General features: G+C 40.4%; 1 protein-coding gene across 2 annotated transcripts in view; it reads left to right on the forward strand.

Annotated features, from left to right (window-relative positions):
* Positions 1–24,471, forward strand: part of usp13 (ubiquitin specific peptidase 13) — a 36,711-nt gene that overhangs the window by 653 nt on the left and 11,587 nt on the right. The window contains exons 2-15 of one of the 2 annotated variants that reach the window (XM_086116240.1): positions 3,146–3,271; positions 5,407–5,467; positions 9,016–9,137; positions 9,946–10,088; positions 11,015–11,199; positions 13,751–13,848; positions 13,937–14,127; positions 14,289–14,360; positions 15,803–15,908; positions 17,799–17,924; positions 18,293–18,446; positions 18,762–18,936; positions 19,003–19,091; positions 20,710–20,832. In XM_086116240.1, coding sequence (XP_085972366.1) covers positions 3,146–3,271; positions 5,407–5,467; positions 9,016–9,137; positions 9,946–10,088; positions 11,015–11,199; positions 13,751–13,848; positions 13,937–14,127; positions 14,289–14,360; positions 15,803–15,908; positions 17,799–17,924; positions 18,293–18,446; positions 18,762–18,936; positions 19,003–19,091; positions 20,710–20,832 — 1,771 coding nt within the window. The remainder of the gene's footprint in view (positions 1–3,145; positions 3,272–5,406; positions 5,468–9,015; positions 9,138–9,945; positions 10,089–11,014; positions 11,200–13,750; positions 13,849–13,936; positions 14,128–14,288; positions 14,361–15,802; positions 15,909–17,798; positions 17,925–18,292; positions 18,447–18,761; positions 18,937–19,002; positions 19,092–20,709; positions 20,833–24,471) is intronic. The other variant, XM_086116241.1, reaches the window with a different exon arrangement.

Consider the following 24,471-nt stretch of genomic DNA (forward strand, 5'->3'; position numbering starts at 1 on the left):
TACATTTAATATTAGTACAAAACACTTGGAAGCCACAAATATGAAACCATCAAATTAAAAGTCTGGTGGTACTTGAATGTGCCTTGTGTCATGTGACTATATATATATATATATATATATTTTTTTTTTCCATATACCTGTATATTTTTTTCCAACGACACTACTGCAAACTACTTCAATGGGCGGCACTGGTCAAATGTCTTATATGAGCCCATCGTAAACCAAGGACAGCATGTATCTATTATTCTGTAAAATGTAAAACCTGTGGACCTACTACCGGTATCTGTCTGCAGTGGCGGTCTTCAGTTTACGCGGTAATTAAGTTTCTAAAATGTTCTAAAACAAAAATGACCTTACTTGAAGTTGTTAGTAAGTCAAAACGAGCAGTGGTCTATTCCACAAATACTTAATTACAGTAAGTATTGGTACAAAAACACTACAAGGCCATAAGTATAAAATAATCAAATAAAAAACAGTTAGCATTGTGATAACTGAGCATGACATTTTGAGCTGTGTGACAACATATTTACAACCATTCATAAAATCAAGATGTCATGTGTAGACCGAGGAATTTATGTAGCTATCCTGTTAAGTCACAAACCAGGGGCCCTAGTATAGAGGCTTGTGGAACGCCACGAGTATCTTATCTACAGGTGTGTACTTGGTTTCCAAAAGTGTTCCATTCCTATAGCGCAGACCTAGCCCGAATAAATCATGTCTGCTGTTTGAATCTCAGCACAGGTTAATTGAAGCCTCTAGTCTAAATTGTCCATAGATGTGAATGTCAAGTTGTTTGCTCATATGTGATCTGTCCAGGGTGTATCTGGTCTCTGTGGATGTTTATATGGGTTAAATGTATGTTTACAACTGCTTACTTGTTTCTGAACATTGCAAGGAGCACCATGCTGTAGGTTGCCCACCCCCTGTTTTAGTGTCTTTTTGTGCCCAATGTCTGTTCAATTCAATTTGACACTGTAGACTTGTTTTCTCCCAATAATTCTCAATGACTGAAGTGTATTCCGAATAAACATCCTTGCTGAGAATACAACAAAGCTCACTCAACTGTTTTTAAAGGTGACTCAGCTGTCTGGAGTTCATCATGTTAGCCCGAGGATGGCTTTATTTTTAGCTTTGTGCTGTTCAAGCTCATATGTCACTCTAGGCCACTTAAAGGTTTATCACATTGGTCCTTTCCATGGAACACATTTGGGGTGTTTGGGGTGTTTATTTTGACCTGAAAAAGTAGGATGAGAATCAATAATGGTGTTTTCATCTTAAATGCATACAGTACTGGAAGATGAACGACTTGTCGGATTGACGCTAGTTTTAGCCTTGTTGGCTTAAGCTAGGGATACAAGCATCCCGATAAGTAGGCTGAATTGGGGCATTTCCCCCATCCCGAATAAAGTCAGCAAAGGCCCCATTGTCGAGTGTCTCTTAAAGTTTATTGAGAGTTATTATCCGGTGGTGCGGTGTTTCAACTGTGTTTTTGTTCCATTTCTTCTAATGCAGATACTTAAAGGTGCTACTACACTCTGCTGAATTTGCAGCCTTTTGTCATGCACAAATTGAGACACAGTTCTAATTTTCTAACAATATATTAGAGGCTTTCATCGCCATGGCAACTACAATTGAACTTCACACAGCTTCTTAAACTGCACTGACACATTTTTGTCAGTTTATCAGTCATCTGTTTTCTGAACTTGGTCGTATGACATTCGCAAGCTGAGCCATGAGTGGTCGTTAACTGAGCCAGTCATTGTGATATCATTTTCAGTTGACAGCAATGGAGAATGGAACCCCTGAGATGGATAAAAATTGGAGGATTTTGCTGCTGAATTCTTATTTCCACAAACACGATATTAACCAGAAAGCCTTGTTTAGTTTAGTACGGCTTCATAGAACATATTACGATGAAGAAAGATTTTGGTTGACTTCCTCTTTAATGTATGTGCAAAATAGTGTATTTTACCAATGTTTTTAAATTGTATTTACAGGAACTATTTTTAATGAGTTAATTGAATACCAAATACATGAAAAAATAAATGAATACATTTTGAAACTGAATTTTACATTTGTCTGAAGAGAGGAACTGTTAAGTCATTTGCCATCTAAAGTGGGCTGTACGACACACCAAATTTTTTTTTTTACATCATAGTTATTTTTCTTTTTTTAAATTGGATTGGAATGGATACAACTTTATTGTCAAATGTGCTGTATGTGTAACTGTGGGAGAACCCAAAATTTGTGTGTACCGATCTTTAAATGATGGACTCACAGCACACCATACACTTGATCATATCTGGATTTACAGTCACGAATCTCCCCCCCCAAACTAGCTGTCTGCCATTTACTGTAATACCAAGACTAACCTGTTAGCGGTAGCAAAATTCCACAAGTTATTCAATAAAATATATAGAACATGAAAGAGTAACCATAGAATAAGTTGAATATAATAATATATATATATTATATAAAAATATCTTGTAACTTTACGCCACAAACTCTTGTACTTGTTATTATGAATTACTTGAGAGAAGCATTAAACAAACACTCAACACAGTCAGGATAGTCTTTTACATACTGTAAATCCAATAATAGGGCCTTTGCTTACTGAGATCAGAAGCATGGAAAATTATTTTGATCAAAATATGCAAATCTCGATAGATGGGGGAGGGGTTGTACGATTCAAGGACGGTACATTTTAAAGTGGAACGATTTGATTTGGTTGAATACAGTGGGATTACGATTTGATTCGATACATCTCAGTGCAAGAGGATCTGATGCAAGGAGTTTCTTGTCATTTTACAATATCTATGAACTTGTCAGTACTGTCATTGTGGCATTTCCTTCAAAGGGATTATGTAGAGTGCATTCTATATAAATATAATAGGGGTGTGCATCAATTAATAAAAGTCAATTCGAGATATATCTCGGTATGTTTTAGAGTTTAACGATTTGGTTCAATTCAATGCATCCACGTCTTTTAAATTAAACTGATTTTCTGATTCAAATCGGTTTTCATTACACCCCGAATGTCAACTACGGGGAGTTAATCAGCATTATAAACTGACAAGTTGAGTCGAATGAACATCCCTAATTTTGATTGCTTTTTCCCTTCCTTTGTGTGTGTGTGTGTGTGTAGGAATCTGAGGGAGGCCTGTATGTGTGCATGAACACATTCCTGGGCTTTGGACGAGAACACGTGGAGCGACACTATCGCAAAACAGGCCAGAGTGTTTACATGCACCTCAAGCGACACGTTAAAGAAGTGAGTATATTCCCTGTGGCTCAGAGGTCAGCAGTTGTACCGTGCGCTTGTATAAACCTCAATAAACATGGAATATTTATTTGATATTTTGTTCATGGGGTCAATGTGACCCACTGAATGTTTAACCATCTCAAAATTTCTGCCCTCCTTTATCGATACAAGGAATACATGTAGATTAAAAAAAACCTGCAGCAAAAATTCATGTAATAAAAGTGAGAAATAAAAAAGGCCAGCAGTAAAAGAAAAACATTAACACACATCAATTTGACCTGCAATATAAGAGGAAGCTTAAGAAGTGCTTTATTACTTGTTTACATTTTGAACAAACATTTCATGTGAACATTACTGATGCCCTTTACATGTGATTTCGAATACCCCCCCCCAAAAAAAATCATAAATAAACATCCCATTTAAAGTTAATTCACGAATTATTGTCCAATGTTAAATTCAGAGTTTTGTGTTGGTATGTTGATGTTAATTTTTTTTTAAATGTAATTGCTCTAGGACCCAAACTGTACCTTCTAATCTTGTGTTTCTCTTGATGAGTTGGTAGTGAGCACTGGAGACCTTAGTTTCTGCTGTGTTTTCTCACTGGCTCTAATTGCTCCCAGATAAGCTGTGCTTTGTAAAGAGCTGCTATTTTCATGCCTGCATCTCAAAACAGTAACAGCTGTTCACATTCTGCAGGCTCCTGTGTCTGCTGTTTTTTTATTTTTATTTTTTTGTCTCAAGTGTGTCAGCATGCCCTCAGTTTGTTTGTGTCCATCTGGTCTTATGAACAGACACCTTAACATGTATTGGGCTGATGGTAAAACCAGCTGGTGCCTCTTGGGTTTTCTCATGTTTCATGTTCCATGTTGATTTATTTTTTTTCATTTACGCACTGAGCCTCACAAGTATTAACCAATAAAACAAAACAACTCTGGACTACCTACTCTCCGAATATTAAAAAACAATATGCCTGCCTGCTACTCTGCAGATGACAAGTGTGTGTGTGTGTGTGTGTGTGTGTGTGTGTATATATATATATATATATATATATACACAGTATATGCTCCACGTTGACAGTTCCACGCTTCCATAAAAACATAAACCAAGTGACTTGTAACCTGTAGTAACTTGTACGTTGGTGTTCTCGCAAGTCTTTATAAAAATAAAATAGAAATGTAGCTTTGTGATGCTACACATAGTTTAAACCCTTCAAAATGAAGTTTAATATTTCAATTCATACAGTGAACCACCACTTACCGCGAGGATTTGTTTCAGACTCACCTGCAATAGGGGGAAATCAATGCTTGAGAGAGAGAGCATATAAAAACATGCCTTCACTTTATCCTTACGAGGGTCGTGGGCGCCTAACCCAGCTATCTTCGGGCAGTCGGCGGGATATACCCCAAACTGGATCCCAGCCAATCACAGGGCACACATAGACAAACACACTCACAGTTACTCCTACATACAATTTAAAGTGATCAATAAACCTACCGTGCATGCTTTTGGCATGGTGGAGAAAATTGGAGTACCCGGGGAAAACCCACGCAGGCATGGGGAGAACATGAAAATTCCACACAGGAAGGCACCAAAAGACACTTTTTAAACAAAAAAACAATCATAAAATGTTCAGAAAATGCTGTGCATATTGTAGTGCTGTGTTAGATAAGCATATGCCTTCAAGACGTGGCTGTTGGCGAGGTGGCGTGTAATGTCGACCACTCAGTGTATACATTGGAGTGGACAGCAGCTTTTGTGTGAGTGTGCAGATTGTGTTTTACAGTTCTTCCAGCATTCAGTAATTTACTGAGAAGTACATCAGTGATTGTGGCTTTCCTTTCCAATGTGAGTGCATTATAGTATAGCCACGATCTAGCTGGGGAACACTCTACTTGCTTTGTGACCGTGACCCTGTTACTTGGTGGTTGGGGTTTTCCCCTGAATTATAAGATGACCTCACTACTAGACCAGCCAGCTTCTATTTTCAACTACCAATTTGAAGTGACCACCTTATGTCAAAATTAAACATCTTCATATGCTTGGTAAACAATACTCTCATTTAATGAGGACCCCCCCCCCCCCCACACACACACACACATTCACATGCGTATGTATGTGTGTTTCTCTTTTTTTTCCTCCCTCAGAAACCCACAGGAGCTGCAGGAGGAGCCATCTCCAGGCGACAGAACGGAAAAGTGTTTTTGGGTATGTTATGCTTGTGTCACCAACTCGGCTTGAGATGGAGGACTGTAGATCATGAGGTCACGAAGCTCATTGTTTCATAGCAAATTAATTGTATGGAGCTAGACAGTTTTTGCAAAGATGTTAACCAATTTCATAATTTTCTTCCATTTTCACTACAGATGGTTATAGCAATTACAATTCCGTTACAGTAATTGGTTCAGACTTCTGTGAATTGTGAGGAATCCATCGCTGATGAGTTGATTAAGGCATTTCTATTTACACTAGTGTCAAATAATCAAATGTCAAAAGTGTACCTAGTTACAAAAAGCTACACACATACATGCGATTATGTGAAAAAGGGAAAATGAAAAAAATTGCCCTTAATAATTTTGATTTCAAAATAATAAACTCTCCCAATAATTTCAATATTATCACAACTCAAAATGTATGATTATTCAAGTCACTTCAATTCAAGTAATATTTAATTAAATATATGAACCAATATGTCCTTTAACCAAAATATGAAGAGATGAACAATAGAATTATTTAAAACCCTCTGAAGTTAGAATGGCCCGCCGAGGGGCCCTCCGTCATCTGTCAAAACAAATCGCTGATGCACATCGTCAGCTGAGTACATGTGTGAACAGGTTATACATCTTTAAAAAGCGGAGTTTCTGGAGATTTGAATGGTGCCCAACATTTTACAATTGTCAAATTTGAACTGGAACTTGGGGAGACCTCAAGCTTTGATCCTGTAGTGTTTCAAGTCCTAATCAACCTTCTAAATTCATTTTCAAGGCAGATTTTGTGAAAAGAAATTAGACGAAATTAAGATTCGCCTTTTTATTCTGCTTTCAAACATCCATAGTTCAGTGACAGGAGCACTTACACAGATGCTGACTGTTTGGGAGTCAAAAAGAGACCAAAACTATGTATGTGCCCTGATATTAACTCGTGACCAGTCCAGGGTGTACCCCATGTCTCAAACAAAGTGAGCTGGGAAAGGTTTCAGCTCACATGCAAACGTAATGAGGAGACATGCTATTGAAAATGAATGCATGCCCATCCATAATTTTACTTCCTGTTGGTGTAATACCCAGGTGACCAAATACCTTTGTCCACAATGTGTGAATACAGAGGGATGTAACGTGTTCTTTTGTTGATTCATGTTTTTTAAATGGATTTCATACTGTATTTACCCAGTGTCCATCCATTCAATTCATATTCTCTAGCGGTTGTTGTTAGGAACGCAGATGAGCTGCAACCTATCCCAGCTGATTCCAGGGGAAAGGCTAGACTGGTTGCCAGTCAATTGCAGGGCACCGAGTGTGGAGGTTAACAACCATGTATACGTGTATGCTTTTGGAATGTGGGATGTAGCAGAAGTAGAATAGTTGAAGAAAACACACACAGGTCGGCTGGAGCCGAGATTTCAACCCCCGAGTCTCAGATTTGTGAGGCAGACATGTCGTGTCAGGCATCACGGTGAAAAAGGAAAGAAAATCATGCAGTATAAGGTTAAGCCGGATGAAATCAGCGTATTATTGATTTACGAAAATACCCTGCCATGCTATGTACTGCACTGTATGTTTACAGTGAATGAAACGATGGCTTAAAATATTCTTTTGGTAGCTTTTTGCAAATTTCTGTGGTCAGAAATGCCCCCGCTGTCATTGTTTGTTGCTGTAGGTGTCAGATATTTGCTCTAATCAGCCTCCTCCTCTTCCTCCCGTGTTCTAAATATAGGCCTTTTATGTGTATGTGCGGTTAGTAACTGTTCTAAATCAAAGTGGCACATGCACAGCCACGGCCCGGAGGGTAGTTGGTTTACAGTGGGGCCGCCCCGTGTCGCTGGCCCATCAGCTGCCGCCACCTGTCAACCCACCCTGCTTCCAACTCTGGGCTGACACACTTCTATTGCCGCTATGACACTGCTTGGCAAGGACCGGGGGTCTAGCCCCCCCATTCTCTGCGCTGGCCCCTCAGAGCAGGAATTCCTTCCACTTCACCCCAAAGGCCTCGATGGCGACAGAAGTTTGCGCTTCCATCTCCTTGATTATGACCGGGACACATCAACTCATCAGCACCCTCACAAATAGGCGTTCTTAGCAAAGCTTTCTTGAATTATTTATTTTGTCATCCAGTTTATTTATGTACGTATGATAATGGTCTGCGCCATACCAGTCCTCTGAGCCAGTCCATCCGTTTGTTGCTTTGCTGAGAAGTTTCCATGATCCTGTCGACCATGACTCATAGGATCCTCAATTTAGGAGGTTCCCAACATATGGCGTTTCAAGGTTGGAAATGGAGCACAATGATACAATTTGCGCAGCGGCATGAGAACAGTCATCCTTTTTCTTTGATTATATTGTTTTTAAGAGTGTGAATAGCCAAAAATCAGGATTCCTTTTTGATCAATTGCCCAGCCCTATTGATTTAATCTCTATTATTGTTTAGTTGAACACAAAGCTTAGCTTAGCATAGAAAGATGAACAAAGCTATATTAGTATTGTTTGTAGTTTCAAAAAAAAAAAAATCAGTGAAATTGGATAATTATTGTGCCGTGATGCAGTGACTGGAAATCACTGGGTTCATGAAAGAGTACAGCGCTTTCTCAACTTCTGACTTACAATGGTGCTGGCTGTCGTGAACCGGTGACCCACTATAAATGATATACCTGTATGGCCTCAAATACAGTTATATCCTCCACTCTGAGAGGTGCCATGTATCAATTTAATTGCAGAGTGTGCCATCCAGTTAAACAAATAAGGATCTCACTTCAAATCAAAGCCTGCACCCCCCCCCCCCCTCCCCATCCATGCTGCCAATTTCTGTATATTTCCAAATTGATACTTTATTCACCCCAAAAGGGAATTTATTGAGAGGAACCAAAAATAGGTGGACACACAAATAGAAACAGCTAATGGGTGAGAGTTCAATGGTTTCATTCTCTTTGCAAAAAGGTAACAATTCTTGCTCCGTCTATCTATAATACTAAAATAAATGATTCTAAGTAAAGAATCAATTCTGGCACAATTTCAGGAAAGAATGTCCTGGCGTTGTATTTAATTTTCATTGTTTTCATATTTGCGCTAATTGACTTGTAGAAATCAGTATTCTACTGTCTCAGAGGGAGACCCGTAATTTAAAGTTACCGAAGATGTTTTCTTGTGTCATATAAAAGGCTGTGGTTGGGGTCTTTTCGATGAGATGCCCTTGAACCACCAACTGTTCAGGAAAGTAAGACACAAAACACTCCCCACAGTCTTTTGTAGTGGAAGGCCACTCCATTATCCAGGTTGGACAAATTTGATCAAACCATCCGTAACTCGTCACCGGTTGCTAATGTAGGCTAAATATACAGTATGCAGTCCAACTGGAAGCAGTTGTCATGATTATATAAAGGTATTCAGTCACTGAAGGTTAAAAGCTTTATTAATGGTCTGTTTAAGGATGATTTTTTTCTTTCAAAATCTTTCAGGATAAAACAAAAAAGTATGATTCAAAGGAACAATGTGAATTTGGGACTTTAGCGGCTTGAACTGAATATTTGCTTCCTCCTTTTGAAGATTTAGAGCTAAACCGTGACTTTAACGGTGAGGACTATGAGTACGAGGACGAGGCCAAGCTTGTTATATTTCCAGACCACTTCGAGATCGCCTTACCAAATATTGAGGAGTTACCTGCTCTGGTCAGTGAATTTGCTGTGTTGTCATGCATGTCAACAGGAAGGGTGCACTCAGTGGACATCTTTTTTTTCCCCCCACTCAGTGAGTGTTCATTCTAAAATGTCGACGGTGTCATTGTATCACAGGGTTTGTAGGCTGCCTTGAGTTATGTGAACACAAGCACTGGGGGAACGACACTGAATGTGCATGCCCTCAACTGCCATAACATTAGGTACACCTGCTGTGTGCAAATGCATCTAATACAAGAGCTGTAGCAATAATTCTGCCTTTACAGATTTCATTTCAAATGTTTTGATTGAGGGTTATTAAGAACGTGCTTATTGCTGTGGTTGTTCACGGTGGCGTACAAATGTACTCCAGTATACGGAGATGTTTTTAATACTAATTCGATGAAGGGGTTAATTGACGTGAAATACTGCAAACTCATTCTTGTCTTTGGAAAGGCAGGAATCTTTTTGATTGATCTGATCACATGAAATTGTACTCGTGTACCTAATGAAGTGGCCTGCTTTGGTGATTTGCATGCACGGAGAATGGAGTCAGATTTTGAATGTCTTGCATGTTTTTCTTTGTGGTCGAACGCATCTGTTATGAGCCTTCAACACATCTATCTTTTCGTTGCACATGTTTTTATGTTTTGCCGTTCTTCACAGCAGCAATATGTCCTGTTTAACTCATTCAGTACCAGTCAATTCTAGACCAAGTCTGAAAAGACGTTGAAAAACGTCTTTGCGAGTGAATGAGTTCAGAAACAAGGTGATGTGTACAGTACTTAATAACGGGGCGTCACATCTCCTCCGGTCCATTCAGGTAACCATCGCCTGTGATGCCGTGCTCAATGCGCCCTCGGCCTACAAAAAGCAGGAGCCTGAATCCTGGGAGGTGGAGATCCAGGTATCCAGACACGCCAGAAGCCTCAGACAGTTGGACAATGGAGTCCGAATCCCCCCGAGGTAGGACAACCTCCAAACCACATTCAGGGATTAATGGGATCTTGTCTATCTTTCGAGCCCTCATATTTTCTAAAAAGGTTGTCCTTTTCAGTGGTGGAGAATATAAGTTCCTTTCAAGTATTGTAAACCAAAATCGAGAGTTCAAACAATTTACCAGAAATTGCTGCTACTTGTGATCAGGACGTCATGTCTTTGTCTTATGACAAGGTGATGCAGCATGTGATTTCTTGCGCAAGGTTATTCTGGTACACTGTGTTCCAAATGACCATATTGTTTGTGGTCACCATGCGGCTCATGTTTAGTGTGCGACAACAGGTCGGTAACCATACACCAAAGATAACAGTAGTTTGCTATGTGAGCCGTTGTATTTATTTCTTTTTACAGCATGCTATTGTAGTCATGTGATGGCACAGTACACTAAAAGTATGCACATCTGTCTTGCAGTTCTGAGGATTGGGGGTTGAATTACAATGGGGAGTTGACATTGTTGTATTAATTTTATCCAGGTACTCTGGCTTCCTTCCGCTTCCCCAAAACATGCATATTAGGTTTATTGAAGACTAAATTGTCCATAGGTGTGAACGTGACTATGATTCTCTGCGATTGGCTGCCAACCAGGCCCTGGGTGTACCCCAACTCTCGCCCAAAGTTACCTGGGATAGCCTCGAGCTGCCCTTCAACCCAAATGAGGACAAAGGATAAAAAAATGGGCAGATTGACTATGACTGCTGGATGGAAGCAGAGTAAAATGGATATGACATTGGATCATCATTCTTGCATTTTTATTGACATACTGGTAATTTCCTGTCTGTTGGGATTTACAGACAATTTTTGAGCATTTTTTAAAATTTTTATTTAAACAAACAACAATCTAGTCAATTCAATGGCAAAACAACAGTGACGGCAATGTCATTCCCCGCCGGCAGTGGCTGGAAGTGTCAGAAGTGTGAAATGAGAGAGAACCTGTGGCTGAACCTGACGGATGGCGCCATGCTCTGCGGGAAGTGGTTTTTTGATGGCAGTGGTGGGAACGGACACGCTCTAGACCACTACAAAGAGACCAAACACCCGCTGGCTGTCAAATTGGACACCATCACCCCAGATGGAGCAGGTGTGGTATTAATAATGTCACAGTTTGCTCTCTCTCATCCAATATAGAACAGTGTCTCATCTGTTATTTAGTTTGGTGTAAACCCCCGCAAACCCTCAGCACGTCACAACCCTCACACATTAGCTGCAGTGCCTCTTAAACCTTTTACAGTACCACCTAAAAATGACAAAGCTCTCCAAGCTAAAATTATGGTAAACTCAATTGAGATAGAAAGAGCGTATGAAACCAAGTTTCTCGGATTAGTAATAAGGGGTGTTCACACGGCACACATTTGCTCCGGCGCTGCACCGATGTATTTTGTTGCGATATATTTTGCACCGCAGCAAATTGTGTGGAGCGTTCACACGTACAAAGCCGCTGAGCGTGTCTGCACCGGCACAGCGTCGGTGCAGCCCCACTTGCGTTCACACGGCAGTTTCTGCAGCAGAGCAAAATGACAGAAAACAAATGAGCTGTCGTGTTGGTTCTTTTTAAAACGTATACACAACTCAAGTGACTACTCGACAGGCACGTCCTTCTCCTTCTCGGTCTCCGTGCCTTCTGCTCGAGAGTGACCGCCCCCGAAAACGTAAATCAGCGATGACTTCAATGACACTCAGAAAAGCAAACACGTAATGCGCCAAGCAGAAAATCAAGAGAGGAAATCACAAAATAAATTATATGGGGGGCGGGGGGTTGTGAACACACAACAAAGGAACAAACTACACAAACAACTCCGAGACAGTCCAGTCTCCTACAAAAGGAAAGATGTTACCAGCCAAGTCTTGTGTCGTTATTAAACAAACACATGACGGAAGTCCGACAGAGCACGAAAGCAACGCACCGTACGTACGCTTCACAAGCATTTGCTCTGGAGCAAATTTAACCCAGTTGCGTTCACACGTGCAAATTTACACCGGTGCTGCTTCGCAAACGAGCATTTGCTCCGGAGCAAATTTTTAAACCACCTCCCTGAGGTGGATCAAATTTGGTCCGGTGTAAGCTGTTTTCCGGGGCTACGCCGCAGCTAATTTGCACGTGTGAACGCTCTACTGGGGCAGCCCCGGCGTAGCACCGGACCAAATCTTGCCGTGTGAACACCCCTATAGACTCAAAACTATGTTGGAAGCCACATATCGATGACGTAAAAAGAAAAATAGCCAAAACCGTAGGGATCCTCTACAAAACCAAGGAAGTGCTAAATAAGAGATCTTTGTACGCATTATACACTTCATTATTATTACCATATATGACCTACTGTGTGGAAATATGGGGAAATGCCTGCAAAACAAACACACTCCCTATTCTAAAACTACAAAAAAAAGCAATTCGAATTATTAATAGATCAAAATATACGGAACCCACAACTCCACTATTTATCAAATTAAATACGATGAAATCTTATGACCTGGTTGACTTTAAAATCGCCCAATTAATGTACAAAGCACACAATAACCTGCTCTGCCAAAACATTCAGAAGTTTTTCGAAATTCGAGAAAGCAGCTATGATTTAAGAGGTACCAATTTATTCAAAAAACTCTAAACAAGAACAAACATCAAGCAAAGAAGTGTATCTATCAAAGGTGTTAATCTGTGGAATAATTTCGAAACGGACCTGAAAATGAGTAAATCGCTTGCTGAGTTCAAAAACAAATTCAAAAAAATAGTACAAACAACCTACATCAATCAGAGTTAAAATGATAAATTCTAAACATTAAATATAATGATAAATCAGAACTAAGTTGATAAATAGAGAAAGTTATTGAAATATCCATTATGAATACAAGAGAAAATTGACACAAGAGTGCCAGGGTGTAAAAATATCACGGTTAAGGGTAAAGTATGAGCCTTAATGGAGACTTCTTTCTTCTTACTTTTTTTTCTTTTCTGATTGATATAAAAATGATTTATTAGATATAAACACATAACTGGGTAGGACTAGATAGGTTTTTTACTTCTTCCTACTCCCTTGAACATAATACCTGTGTTGAATGAAGACTGATTTCTTTCTTTTTACTATTTTATCTACCTTATTTTCTGTCAAATTATTACTGTATATGTTTTATGTTCAATAAACAAACCAATACAAAAGAACCACCGTCATGACCATCATTAAAATAGAGTCAGCAATAAATCAACTTGGAAAGTAAAAATTCTCATTTCCGCTTATTTTCACTAGATTACTGATAAATGGGCTTAAATGTGGAGCAGAAGATTGTCAGAAACAAAAAAATATTTGAGAATAAAATTAAAATTAGCTGAAACAATTTACTTGCGCTGTCTGAAATTTTAGGGGCAAAATGCCACTATTTAGCTGTAATAGACAATATAGTGGAGCCTCTCATTTTGAACAAGAGCCATTTTTTCCAGGAAATTAAAGGAAGAATATTATGTTTAGGAAGTGAGTTGCCCCACACAAAAGCCCATTTTAGGCTGCCTGAAAAAAAAAATCGCTCTTCTGTTCCACGGCACTGACACAAAATGGCAGAGACTTTACAGAAAATCTTGGTCCGTCTGAATTGTGCGATTTTGGAGGTTCCACCGCATTGATGAAATGTTCTCCTGGTTTCAGATGTGTATTCATTCGAGGAAGAAGAAGCCGTTTTAGACCCGCACATATCAGAACACCTCTCCCACTTTGGAATAGACATGCTACAGATGCAGAAAAAAGTAAGTCCTCATGGCTTTGTTACACACCCACTCACACATTCTGAGTGCATATGAAATTCTGAAAGGTGTGCCTTTGCTGCCCCTTCAGACAGAGAATGGCCACCACACAGACAATAATGCCCGACCACGGGTCAGTGAGTGGGAGGTGATCCAGGAGTCGGGCATGAAACTGAAAGCGGTGTACGGTTCTGGTTACACGGGCATCAAAAACCTCGGCCACAGCTGCTACCTCAGCACAGTCATGCAGGTCCTCTTCAGCATCCCAGACTTCCAGAGGATGTGAGTACACACTAGGCCTCAAAATTCCTTAGCGGGTTATACAATCCGCTCTTTGACACTGGCCTGAGTTGATTATTTGAAACTAAAAATGACAAACTACTTTCTGGTATGCATTTAAAAAATGTCTGTCGTTAGTTTGTAACATGTATTTGCATCTGTAGGTATGTTGGAAACCTTCAGAGGATATTTGACTATTCACCTCTCGACCCTACACAGGATTTTGCTACACAAATGTAAGTGACTCCAGCACTACACAATGTCGATTTATGGGCCAATTATTAAGACTTGGCGGTTTAACAATCACGCACGTGTACTGCAGGATTTAGTTGAGTCTTTCCTACAGCATGTCTGAGTAAATCTCGCTGTACTTTTATGGCATCAGCCAATGTGTTGCAACAGTGTGATTGTGGAGTTCAAAGCTGAGTTGAGTCACAGCCTGTGATATATTATTGTCAATATTCTTATTTATCTGAACAGATCAAGTATATATTTTTTTCTAATTGATAGAGAAATCTACGAACAAAATTGTATCATGTTTAAAGTTTCGGTTAATTTGGGCATGTCTAGACATACTCAGCGCAGAGGTGTCGGCCGTTTAGGCGGAGGGCCTTTCCTGAGTAATCACGTTAAAGCAAGGGGGGCGAAGGCTAAATTCAATCACAGAGTGGGAATAAACAAATTGGGAACAAAGAGTCGTTGAATACCAAAAGACAGTTTGGGAACAGCTGTCGCGCCCAGGTGGACATTAGTCATCAGCAAAGTCTGTGACTTGTGTATTCGGGTAAATCAGATCATTACCGGGGGGTGCGGGGTGCAAATCTCGGGGGCAGTGTCTTTCTTGTATTTTGCAATAAAAGTTCGAACCGGCGGAGAGGGAGGCGAGTGTGATCGCGGAGCAACTGGCCGTCGTTCGCTCTCAGAGATCCGCTCCCGCCGATATTGAAGACAATTTTCCTGTGTGCCGAGTCATTTCTTTAACTTTGTCCGAGAAAATCTCTGACACTAATCAAGGTTACGTTCTTGTCAGTTACGTGCCTGAATTGAAGGAGATAACATTAGCATAAAAACAAACATCACACTTAGTCATCAGTCATAAATAATTTAAGCCCGTGTTTTAATTAAAAATAATTTTATATTGGGCGCCAAGGATGATTTCTGCAGTTGTGAGGTTCCTGCCTCAAATCACAATTCTAGCCTTCCTGTGTTGAGCTTGCACTTGTGGGTTTTCTCCACGTACTACGGCTTCCTTCAAAAACATGCGTTCTTCGGAGGCCAAATTGAAGACCCTAAATTGTCCACATGTGAGTGTCAATAAATGTTTGTTTGAAGAATTTGTGTTCTACAATTGACCGGCGACAAATCCACTTGGAGAAGCTTCAGCTCACCGGTAACACGCGTGAGAATTAATGGTACAAAAATGGATGAATCTTGAAACTAAAAACACATACATTGGTAAAACTGAAATATTACAGAACTTGGATTAGGCTCGTAACAATGAACCCGTCGGACGTGCATGAATGCAGCAAGTGTTGATCGACGTTGGGGTAAATTGAGTTCAGATCTTCTAAAAGAACGAGTGAACAAACTGGTGATCTGACAAGTGAAGACGTCCTGTAAAAATAGAACAAAGAATAATTTCATGCTGTCCTATTTTGAACTGTGTTTTGTCCAACAGGGCTAAAGTGGGCCACGGGCTCCTCTCAGGGCAATACTCCAAACCACCCATGAAATCTGAGCTCATTGAACAGGTGATGAAAGAAGAATACAAGGTATTAAACCGGGTATGTTCCGCTCCACAACTGGCCGTGTGGGCCACGCAAGCATGCTCCTGGCCAGTGCCGGCCAACAAACAAACAAAACACTTTCACTGAAATGCTACGTACAGTAACGTGTGTGAGCCCGTCTCATTAGCTTTTGTGCAGTTTACCGTTCGTGACGCAAAGGCTAAGTGACGCAAGCCATCGCATGCTTTTTAAGAATGTGCTTGGACCGTCTTTCTCTCAGTCTAAAAATAGCTGTTGGCTGCAGCACCGCATTTGCAGCTCCAAGTGCTTCTGAAGACAGCTGTCACGGTTCCACTTGCACTGTTGCTTTCTTTTCTTTCTTTCCACCTTCTTGATTTTGCTCTCTGGTCGTTTCTTTCACTTTGTCGTCAACAGTGCACATCCCCTCTTCCCCTGTCAGCTTCCAACTTGCCTTGTCGTCTTCCGCCTGTGTTACAAATTCCCTCCCTTTTTTTTTTCTCCCGCTGCATGGTTCACCGTGGTTAGCACATCTGCTTCATAGTTCTGATATTTGTTGTAGGAATTTCAGCGTGTAGTTTGCATCTTCTCCCTGTGCTTGCATGGGTTTCTGGAGATGCTCTGCTTTCCTCCCACCTTTCAAAAATATTTGTGTTAGGTTTATCGAAGACTCTAAATTGTCTATAGCAGTGGTTCTTAACCTTGTTAGTGGTACCGAACCCAACCGGCTTATATTCACGTTCACCGAACCGTTCATGAGTGAAAAACAAATATATATATTACAAATTCAAGATATTAAAAAAAACGCATTTATTAAAAACAGAAAAAAGTAAATAAAATTACATGGCCTTCGTATAGTTTTATCAACTCACCGAACCCAGGTTAAGAAGCTATGGTCTATAGGTATGAATGTGAAGTATACAGTGATCCCTTGCTACTTCATGGTTCCCTTATCGCGGTTTCAGTGCATCGCAGATTTTTCAAAAGTATTCCCCAAAAAAAAAAGTAATAAAAAATAGGGAAAATGCCGCAAAAGCTCAGCAAGAGGCAGCGAAACAAACGCGAGTCACATAGAACAACATATACAGTGCACATGTACCGGTATATTTCATGTTTATGTTTACTGTATTTTGTTATTTATACACTAACCTAACTTATACATCTTAATAAAATGTTAATTACTACAAACATTTACTTCTACATGCATGCATACCGTAACATTTGGCCTTATAAATATTTTATACACGCATACACATGTACATATACCTGTACGGTGGGGGGTACCTACTTCATGGATTTTCCTCTTTCGGAGGTGGTCTCGGTCCCCATTAACCGCGATAAGTGAGGGATCACTGTATAGCACCTTGGCTGGCACTTACTTGGCACTTACTAAGCATATGTTTAAAAATTCTACTACTCTACTTTAGCAGAAATCATTACCCTCCCATACACGTTCTTCTCGGCTGTCGGGATGTGAAAAGCAATTGAAGCATTTTGCAAGGCAGTGAGCTGGAAAGTGAATTTTCTTTAAGCCTCATCAGCCTCAGTAATTGATGGTTCCAAGTGTGGGTCATCCACATATGATGTATAAGGTCATGATGTATAGATCACGCCTGGACACGTAATGACGGCTGGCTGAGACGGATGTCAGCTTTGGCCATTCAAATTTAAAATTCGGATTCATCTCTTTTGAACATCTTGCAGCAATCCCAAAATGAATTCTCTTCCATCTTAATATTAGGTTTTTAAAAGAGAGTAAGTGATTGCCCACTTCCGATGATCCCATTCTGCATCCAATATTTTATTCCTGGGCTATCTAGTTTGTGTTTGTGTATCGTAGTCAGTATGGTTCCACTGAGATGAATCACCCATGTTTGACATGTGGTCTTGTTCATTCAATGTGGGCAATGCTGATTGTTTTTCTTCCAGCACCAACAAAAAGGCATCTCGCCCCGGATGCTGAAGGCTCTGGTCAGCCGGGGTCATCCGGAGTTTTCCTCCAACAGGCAACAAGATGCGCAAGAGTTCTTCCTTCATATGATCAATTTGGTGGAGGTGATTGAACATCATAATTCTACATATATACAGCAACCAGACACTTGATACAAAGATATTATTTGTAAATAAAAGATTGATTGATATTTTTTTATCACCTTCCCTGTTGTCGATCAAGGACATTTTGTGAGATTCCCGTTGGTAACTACAATGATAATCGACCATATTTTACAATGTACAATTATAATCCTTCAAAGACAAAATTCACATCATGAGTTAGCAGAATGAAAAAGAAATGATCAATCAATATTAGTCATTGGAACTGCTGGAAACTACTTTCAACATTAAAACAGACCTCCTCGATAATATTTCATCAGCCAACGTGACGGCGGTGAAGTTAATACGTCATCGATTGTACGTATCTGCAGAGGAACAGTCCGAGCTCAGAGAATCCGAGTGACGCCTTCCGCTTCCTAGTGGAGGAGCGAGTGCAGTGCTGCCAGACACGCCGGGTTCGATACACTCAGCGGGTGGATTATTGCATTCAGCTGCCAGCCCCTGTCGAGGCGGCAACCAATCGAGGTAAACCCGTCAGCTTGAAACCAGACCCAGCACGTACTGTACTGTGTTCAATTCTACATCCATAAAAGCCGGAATTACACAACTACATTGGTGCCTTGAGATACCACTTTGTTTTTTTCTATGACCACTCAAAACATGCATATCATGCATACCACTATATGAGAATTTACAATGAACTGAGAACTAAACAGTAACTTGAAAGTAAGATACAACTTATTCGACCAAAAAAACGTTCATATTGGAAAGAAACTTGATCAAACTGTGGTGCCTTCTGTATTTATAGTATTAGCATATACTTTCTTTTTCTCCCACCAGAGGAGTTGTTGGCATACGACGCCAAGCGGAGGGAAGCCGAGGAAAACATGAGAGCTCCCCCTGAGCCGGTTCGGGCTCGCATCCCTTTCACGGCCTGCCTGCAGGCCTTCACTGAGCCCGAGAACGTGCCAGACTTCTGGAGTTCGGCGTTGCAGGCCAAGTCAGCCGGAGTCAAGTAAGCCACCTGCGTATTATATCCCCAATTTAATATGCTTTAATGTCTTGTCGCTTTTCTCTTCAGAACGTCCCGCTTTGCCTCGTTTCCGGAATACCTGGCAGTCCAAATCAAGAAATTCACATTTGGAGTTGACTGGGTGCCGAAGAAACTAGGTAACTGTTGCACAGTTTATCTGCTGTACTTCCTCTTATGTCCGCCAGCTTCATTTGTGACCAGGACGTTGGACTCGCACTGCCTTATTGTGAAGGATCTGACTTTCATGTGAGGATGAACTCTCACTGAAGTCTTTAGGACTTAGCATTGTCTCTAAAAATGTGTGTACAAAAGCTATGTTCCAATACAGTGTTTCCCAATTAATTGACTAGCGTAAATTAGTGCGCTGCGAAAAATTCTCAGATTTGAATCAATTGGTCTGAAAAATGTTTATTTCCTACAAATTATCCGTCTTTGTTCAACTATGTATGCATCAATGCTCTGCCAGTGGGAGGCAGAACAATTGAACGCACTTCCACAAGATGGCAGAAATGTCATAGTTAACTTGTGTATCCACTTCTTGTGACATCTTTGTTTGGTGGTGTGCCATGAGATTTTCTCAAATGTAAAATGTCGCGCTTCATTTATTTTCCTCATTTTTACAATCAGTTGGATCAATGACACAACTGGTATTCCTCGTTTCTAATACTTATACTAGTTCATAGGAGCCGTGTTACTCTTTAACCCTTTCAGAGACAGCGGTTACTCCAGTGGACAGCTTATCATGTTTTCAGGTTACAGGGTGCATCAAAGGGTTCTTATCCATCAAATCCGTTTTCGATAGCTTTTTCTCATTAGGGTCACAGCCGGCAAGTGATCTGGAGTCTATCACAGCTGACCTCGGGTACACCCTGCCCTGGCCGCCAGCCCATCACAAAGCGCACGTAGACAAACAGCCACTCACACCGATGGACGATGTAGACTCTACCTTGTAGAGTCTTCAGTTCCTCTAACATTTATGTTTTTGGCATGTCGGGGGTGGAAGTCGGACTACTTGAAGAAATGTCACACAAGCACAGGGAGAAGACGCAAACTCCACACAGAAAGGCCGTAGCCCGAATTTGATCGCGCAACCTCACACATGTGAGGTGGTCCTTCTTGTACCTGGCCACAGTGCTGCCACAACAAAATATAGAAAAGTCATATTTAAATGAATCCTTGTGGGAGAAGCTAAGGTGCATGGTTTGATGGTATAGGCAGTTGTAAATGGGGAATGCATTAAAGGCAGAAGTCGTTGCTACCTCGTGTTGTCAATCAGGAGGACAGCTTCGTGTAAATCCAGCAGAGGGCAGCAGTGAGCTATGATTCTCAGGCACGGCTTCATAAGGCACAAATTCTGTGGAAATTAAGGGATGCTTAGCTATTTATGTTCTGATGTAAACTTTTAAATGTAGATAACATCAGAAAAAGCAATCCGGTGGGTTTAGTCTACCTCAAAGTTCTGGTCGTGGCTCCTCGATTCTTCAGGTAATCCGTTTTACTCCCACATCCCACACATTGGTTCACTGATGATTCTACATTTTCCATAAAACTTGCTGGTATGAATGTAAGCAAATGCTAATTTGTCTACGCACCATTGTGTCCAGGGTGTACCCCGCCTCTCACACCACAGTCAACTACAACTAATGAGGAAAAGCACTCTATAAAATGAATGGATATACACATATATTTGACATCATCCACAAGAAAGCTGTCTTTACATACCAGTAAAAATGTTTCAACTGTGTTTTTCTGTAGATTTGGGCATTGATGTTCCAGACTTCCTGGATCTGAGCCGTCTGAGGGCCACCGGGCTGCAGTCAGGTGAAGAGGAGCTGCCTGACCTTATGCCGCCCATTGTGCTGCCCGAAGACACCTGGGGTATGCAAATACGCCTACTTTAGCACGAACATTACAGGAAACACGGCTGGAAATGACACAAATAAAAACACATGCCGAGGTAACCTTATTGTTGTCTCCAAAGATCTCCAATGACATCACAAAAGGTTTTTGGATTTGCGGCGAATTGCTTTTGGAAAAATTGTTGCTGGAGGGGTTGGAAAAATATGCTTATTATTATTTTAAATTGACGGTGCACAAACATAAATTCATTAGGATTCGGTTATCCGTTTGCTCCGTAACTCGTCCGAAAATGTTGATCATCATTTTCCAAATTAAAAGCAACCGTTTCATTTTGATTCAACACAAAAAGAATCGGTCCACTTTCACAAAGGGCATAAACAGAATAATATTTACTGTTGGGAATCTGACATTATGAGTATTTGGTCAATTTTAAATTTAAAAAAGATATCGAAACGATTCATCGATTATCAGAAATAATCAATCAATTTGCTAATCGTTTAGTTGTCAATCAATCGATTTAAATGTTGCAGCTGTAGAGCAAACCTCAAGTTTTGTCGGGACTTTGAAGCAGATTTTTCCAGGAGATTTTGGTTCACCTCATTCGACTTCGGAGCTTCTGTTGGGTTTTCACACCACTCGTAAGAATTTCCTCGACGACATAGTTGTTGTCATCGCTGTATTATCAGATTTTGTAGGCGATGTAGTTGCACGCTGTCTGTTTCCAAATTGACGTTGCATTGTCCGCTTGCAAAGGGGCCCCCGGCGTTTTCCACAGCTTGTGAGTTTTGAAACAGTATTGTTCCTTGAGTCACTTGAAAAGTGCAGCTACATCTCTTGCCCGACGTCCACACACGGTCAATATTTTACAAACTGTAGAAGGCACAATGTGTTCACGATGTTCACATTTTTTTTTTCTTGTTTAAATTTCCCTTAAAGTTAACATGGTTTCTTTCCACATTACCATAAAAGCGTGCCCAGCTTGCCAAATAGTGAGCCCAGTATTTCTACTTCATTTCATTGCCCTGATATTTCAAACCATTGAACAAATCATTCTTTCATAAAGCTGCCTTATAAACCTGTGCGTTATTTGTCACCCCAAACTCTCTCTCTCTCTCTCGAAACAGTGTTAGGAAGAACCAAATGTTCTTTTTCAGCACTTTTTCATCCCCTTTTGTATGATGACTTTTGGCTGCTGCAAATGATCCACTGGCCCCATTGTCCTTAGGCCGGCACGAGCAGTGATTAATCACATCGACCCGACTGTCTCTCCTGCTCCCAAAGACTCCCGCGCTTCATTGAGCACAAATGTTTGCATTCTAACCTGTTTCATACACCTTTCTTCATGGTGATGGCCGCTTAAAACTAGGCTAGGAAAGGCACGGCGACTCTATTTAGATCGCATGCTTCATACAGAAGGCAACGAGCAGCAAGGTGAAGTCATTTGCTTTAGCTTGCCAATAATAATAATACATTCTAACGATGATTAATATAGTAATGATTTTTTTTTCACAATACAACTAAAAGTTGGATGATCATATTTGTTAAAGAAGGTAACATGAAGCATACATAAAATGAAGAAATGTAATGTAAGACAATACTACCTCGTGTTTTCCTCGCATTATTACCACAAGAGTTCTGTGAAGAAATACCATCAATGGTTCACTTTCATTCCTGAGAAAAAAAAGGAATTCAGGTATTTTTCCTGAAACTTGAGAATGTAATCGATTGCTCAATGTTCTCTAAAAACACACACAGGATCATTTATTGGGACTGTCAATTTTTAAATTGGCTCTTTTGTTGCAAAAAATCGACACTGTAACCTAATGTTGTTAAAAAGCAGGTACGGTAATCCCTCGTTTATCGAGGTTAATGGGGACCAAAACCACCCACGATAAACGAAAATCCGCGAAGTAGCGACCCCCCGACCCCCTCCATATAACTACATATACATAATATTTATTAGGCCAAATTTAATGGTATACATGCATGTAGACGTACATTTTGAAGTACCGTAAATTCCGGATTACAAGCCGCTACTTTTTTTCCCGCACTTTCAACACTGCGGCGCGTAATATGAAGCGGCTTTTAAATTTTTTTTTTCCAACGCGGGAAAAACATGGACCAATAAAATGAGTAGTTCACTGAGGTCCAATGAGATTGTATGATTAATCACAACTTCCGCTCTTTTGCCGTAGCGGGGAAAAATGCGTTACCTGGAAAAGTCGACCAATAAAATGAATGAGTAGTACACAGGGGTCCAATGAAATTGTATGATTACCGGTAATCACAACTTCCTTATTTCAGTTTTTCTTCTAACCCTGATCAACATGGAGAATACCAAACGAAAAGCATATGATGTCGCTTTTAAACTAAAAGCGATCCCTCTGGCAGTTAAAGAAGTAAATCAAGCTGCTGCCCGTAATCTTGGCATAGACGAGTCGATGGTGCGAAGGTGGAGGCTCCGGCAAGAAGAACTGAGCCAGTGTAAAAAGACAACCAAAAAGACCCATGCAGATTTGATTTGCCCCTCACTCGGACTGTAAATAAAAAAGGTGACTCCTCCGTCATACTGAAAACAAGTGGCCATGAGAGAACACATTTTACCTGTGTTTTGAGCTGCGCAGCATCAGGCCTAAAGCTGCCACCGATGATCATTTTTAAGCGGCTGACTATAGAAATAATTTCATACATCTTTTCCCATTTATATGATTTGCATTATTCTATTTAAAGCCTAGTGGGCTGCAGTATTTCTCAATTATTTCTCAGTATTACGCAAATGAGCATCAAGATCTCTCTTTGTCTGGCCTCTTATTATGTGTTTCAGCGTAATTTCGTCGTGCAAATGCATTTATCATGCTCATAAAAATATGGGGATTATTTTAACGTTAAGAAATGTTTGGGTTTTTTTCTGCGGGGCTTCAGCGTGGGACCGCATCCACGGCCTCACCCGGAGGCGGAGCGCCTGAAGCAAACCCCCGCCCACTCATTGGCCAGCGGTTTATAATACGGTGCGGCGCATATATGATTTTTCTTCATAAATCTGAGCATGCGGCTCTTAATCAGGTGCGGTCTGTAGCTTGGAATTTAATTTAATTTAATAGATTTAAACATGTATAAGTTAGGTTAGTTTATGAATAACAAAATACAGTAAACATATTTTAAAAAAACAATGTACAATTCATTTTAGCAAAGTGGGTCCGAGATTCTCAATAACTGCATGACATCATTGATACTGACCGTAAGAGCAACAAAGTGTGAACAATTGGTTGTTAAGATTGCTAAACAAAAAGTACTTTAATCCAATTTAACACTAACCCGCACTAAGAGCATGTCAAATAGCCAGAGTTGGGCGCGTCACCAAGTTTTGCCGGTGCGTCATTCGCCAGCAGCCGTCCATCATTGTCAGTCCGTCATTATTTCAGGCCCGCCAAATGGGCCTTGGTCACTTTTTCATTGTTAACCGCACTTCTATCACTGATAAATTACATTTCGGCACTGCTACTTTAGGACCGTCGGCTCATCCATCATTGTTGGTCTGTCATTGCTAAATTACAGTTCTTTTTTTTTTTTAAACATTTCTTTTGGCTTTATTAAACAAACAATTAGTTCGACACCACTAACGTAGGAATGTAAGATCTTCTTCATTCCCTTCTCCTT

This window comes from Hippocampus guttulatus, chromosome 7, assembly GCF_054856545.1.
Source record: "Hippocampus guttulatus isolate MCC_2025c chromosome 7, RoL_Hgut_1.0, whole genome shotgun sequence".
Classification (NCBI taxonomy): domain Eukaryota; kingdom Metazoa; phylum Chordata; class Actinopteri; order Syngnathiformes; family Syngnathidae; genus Hippocampus; species Hippocampus guttulatus.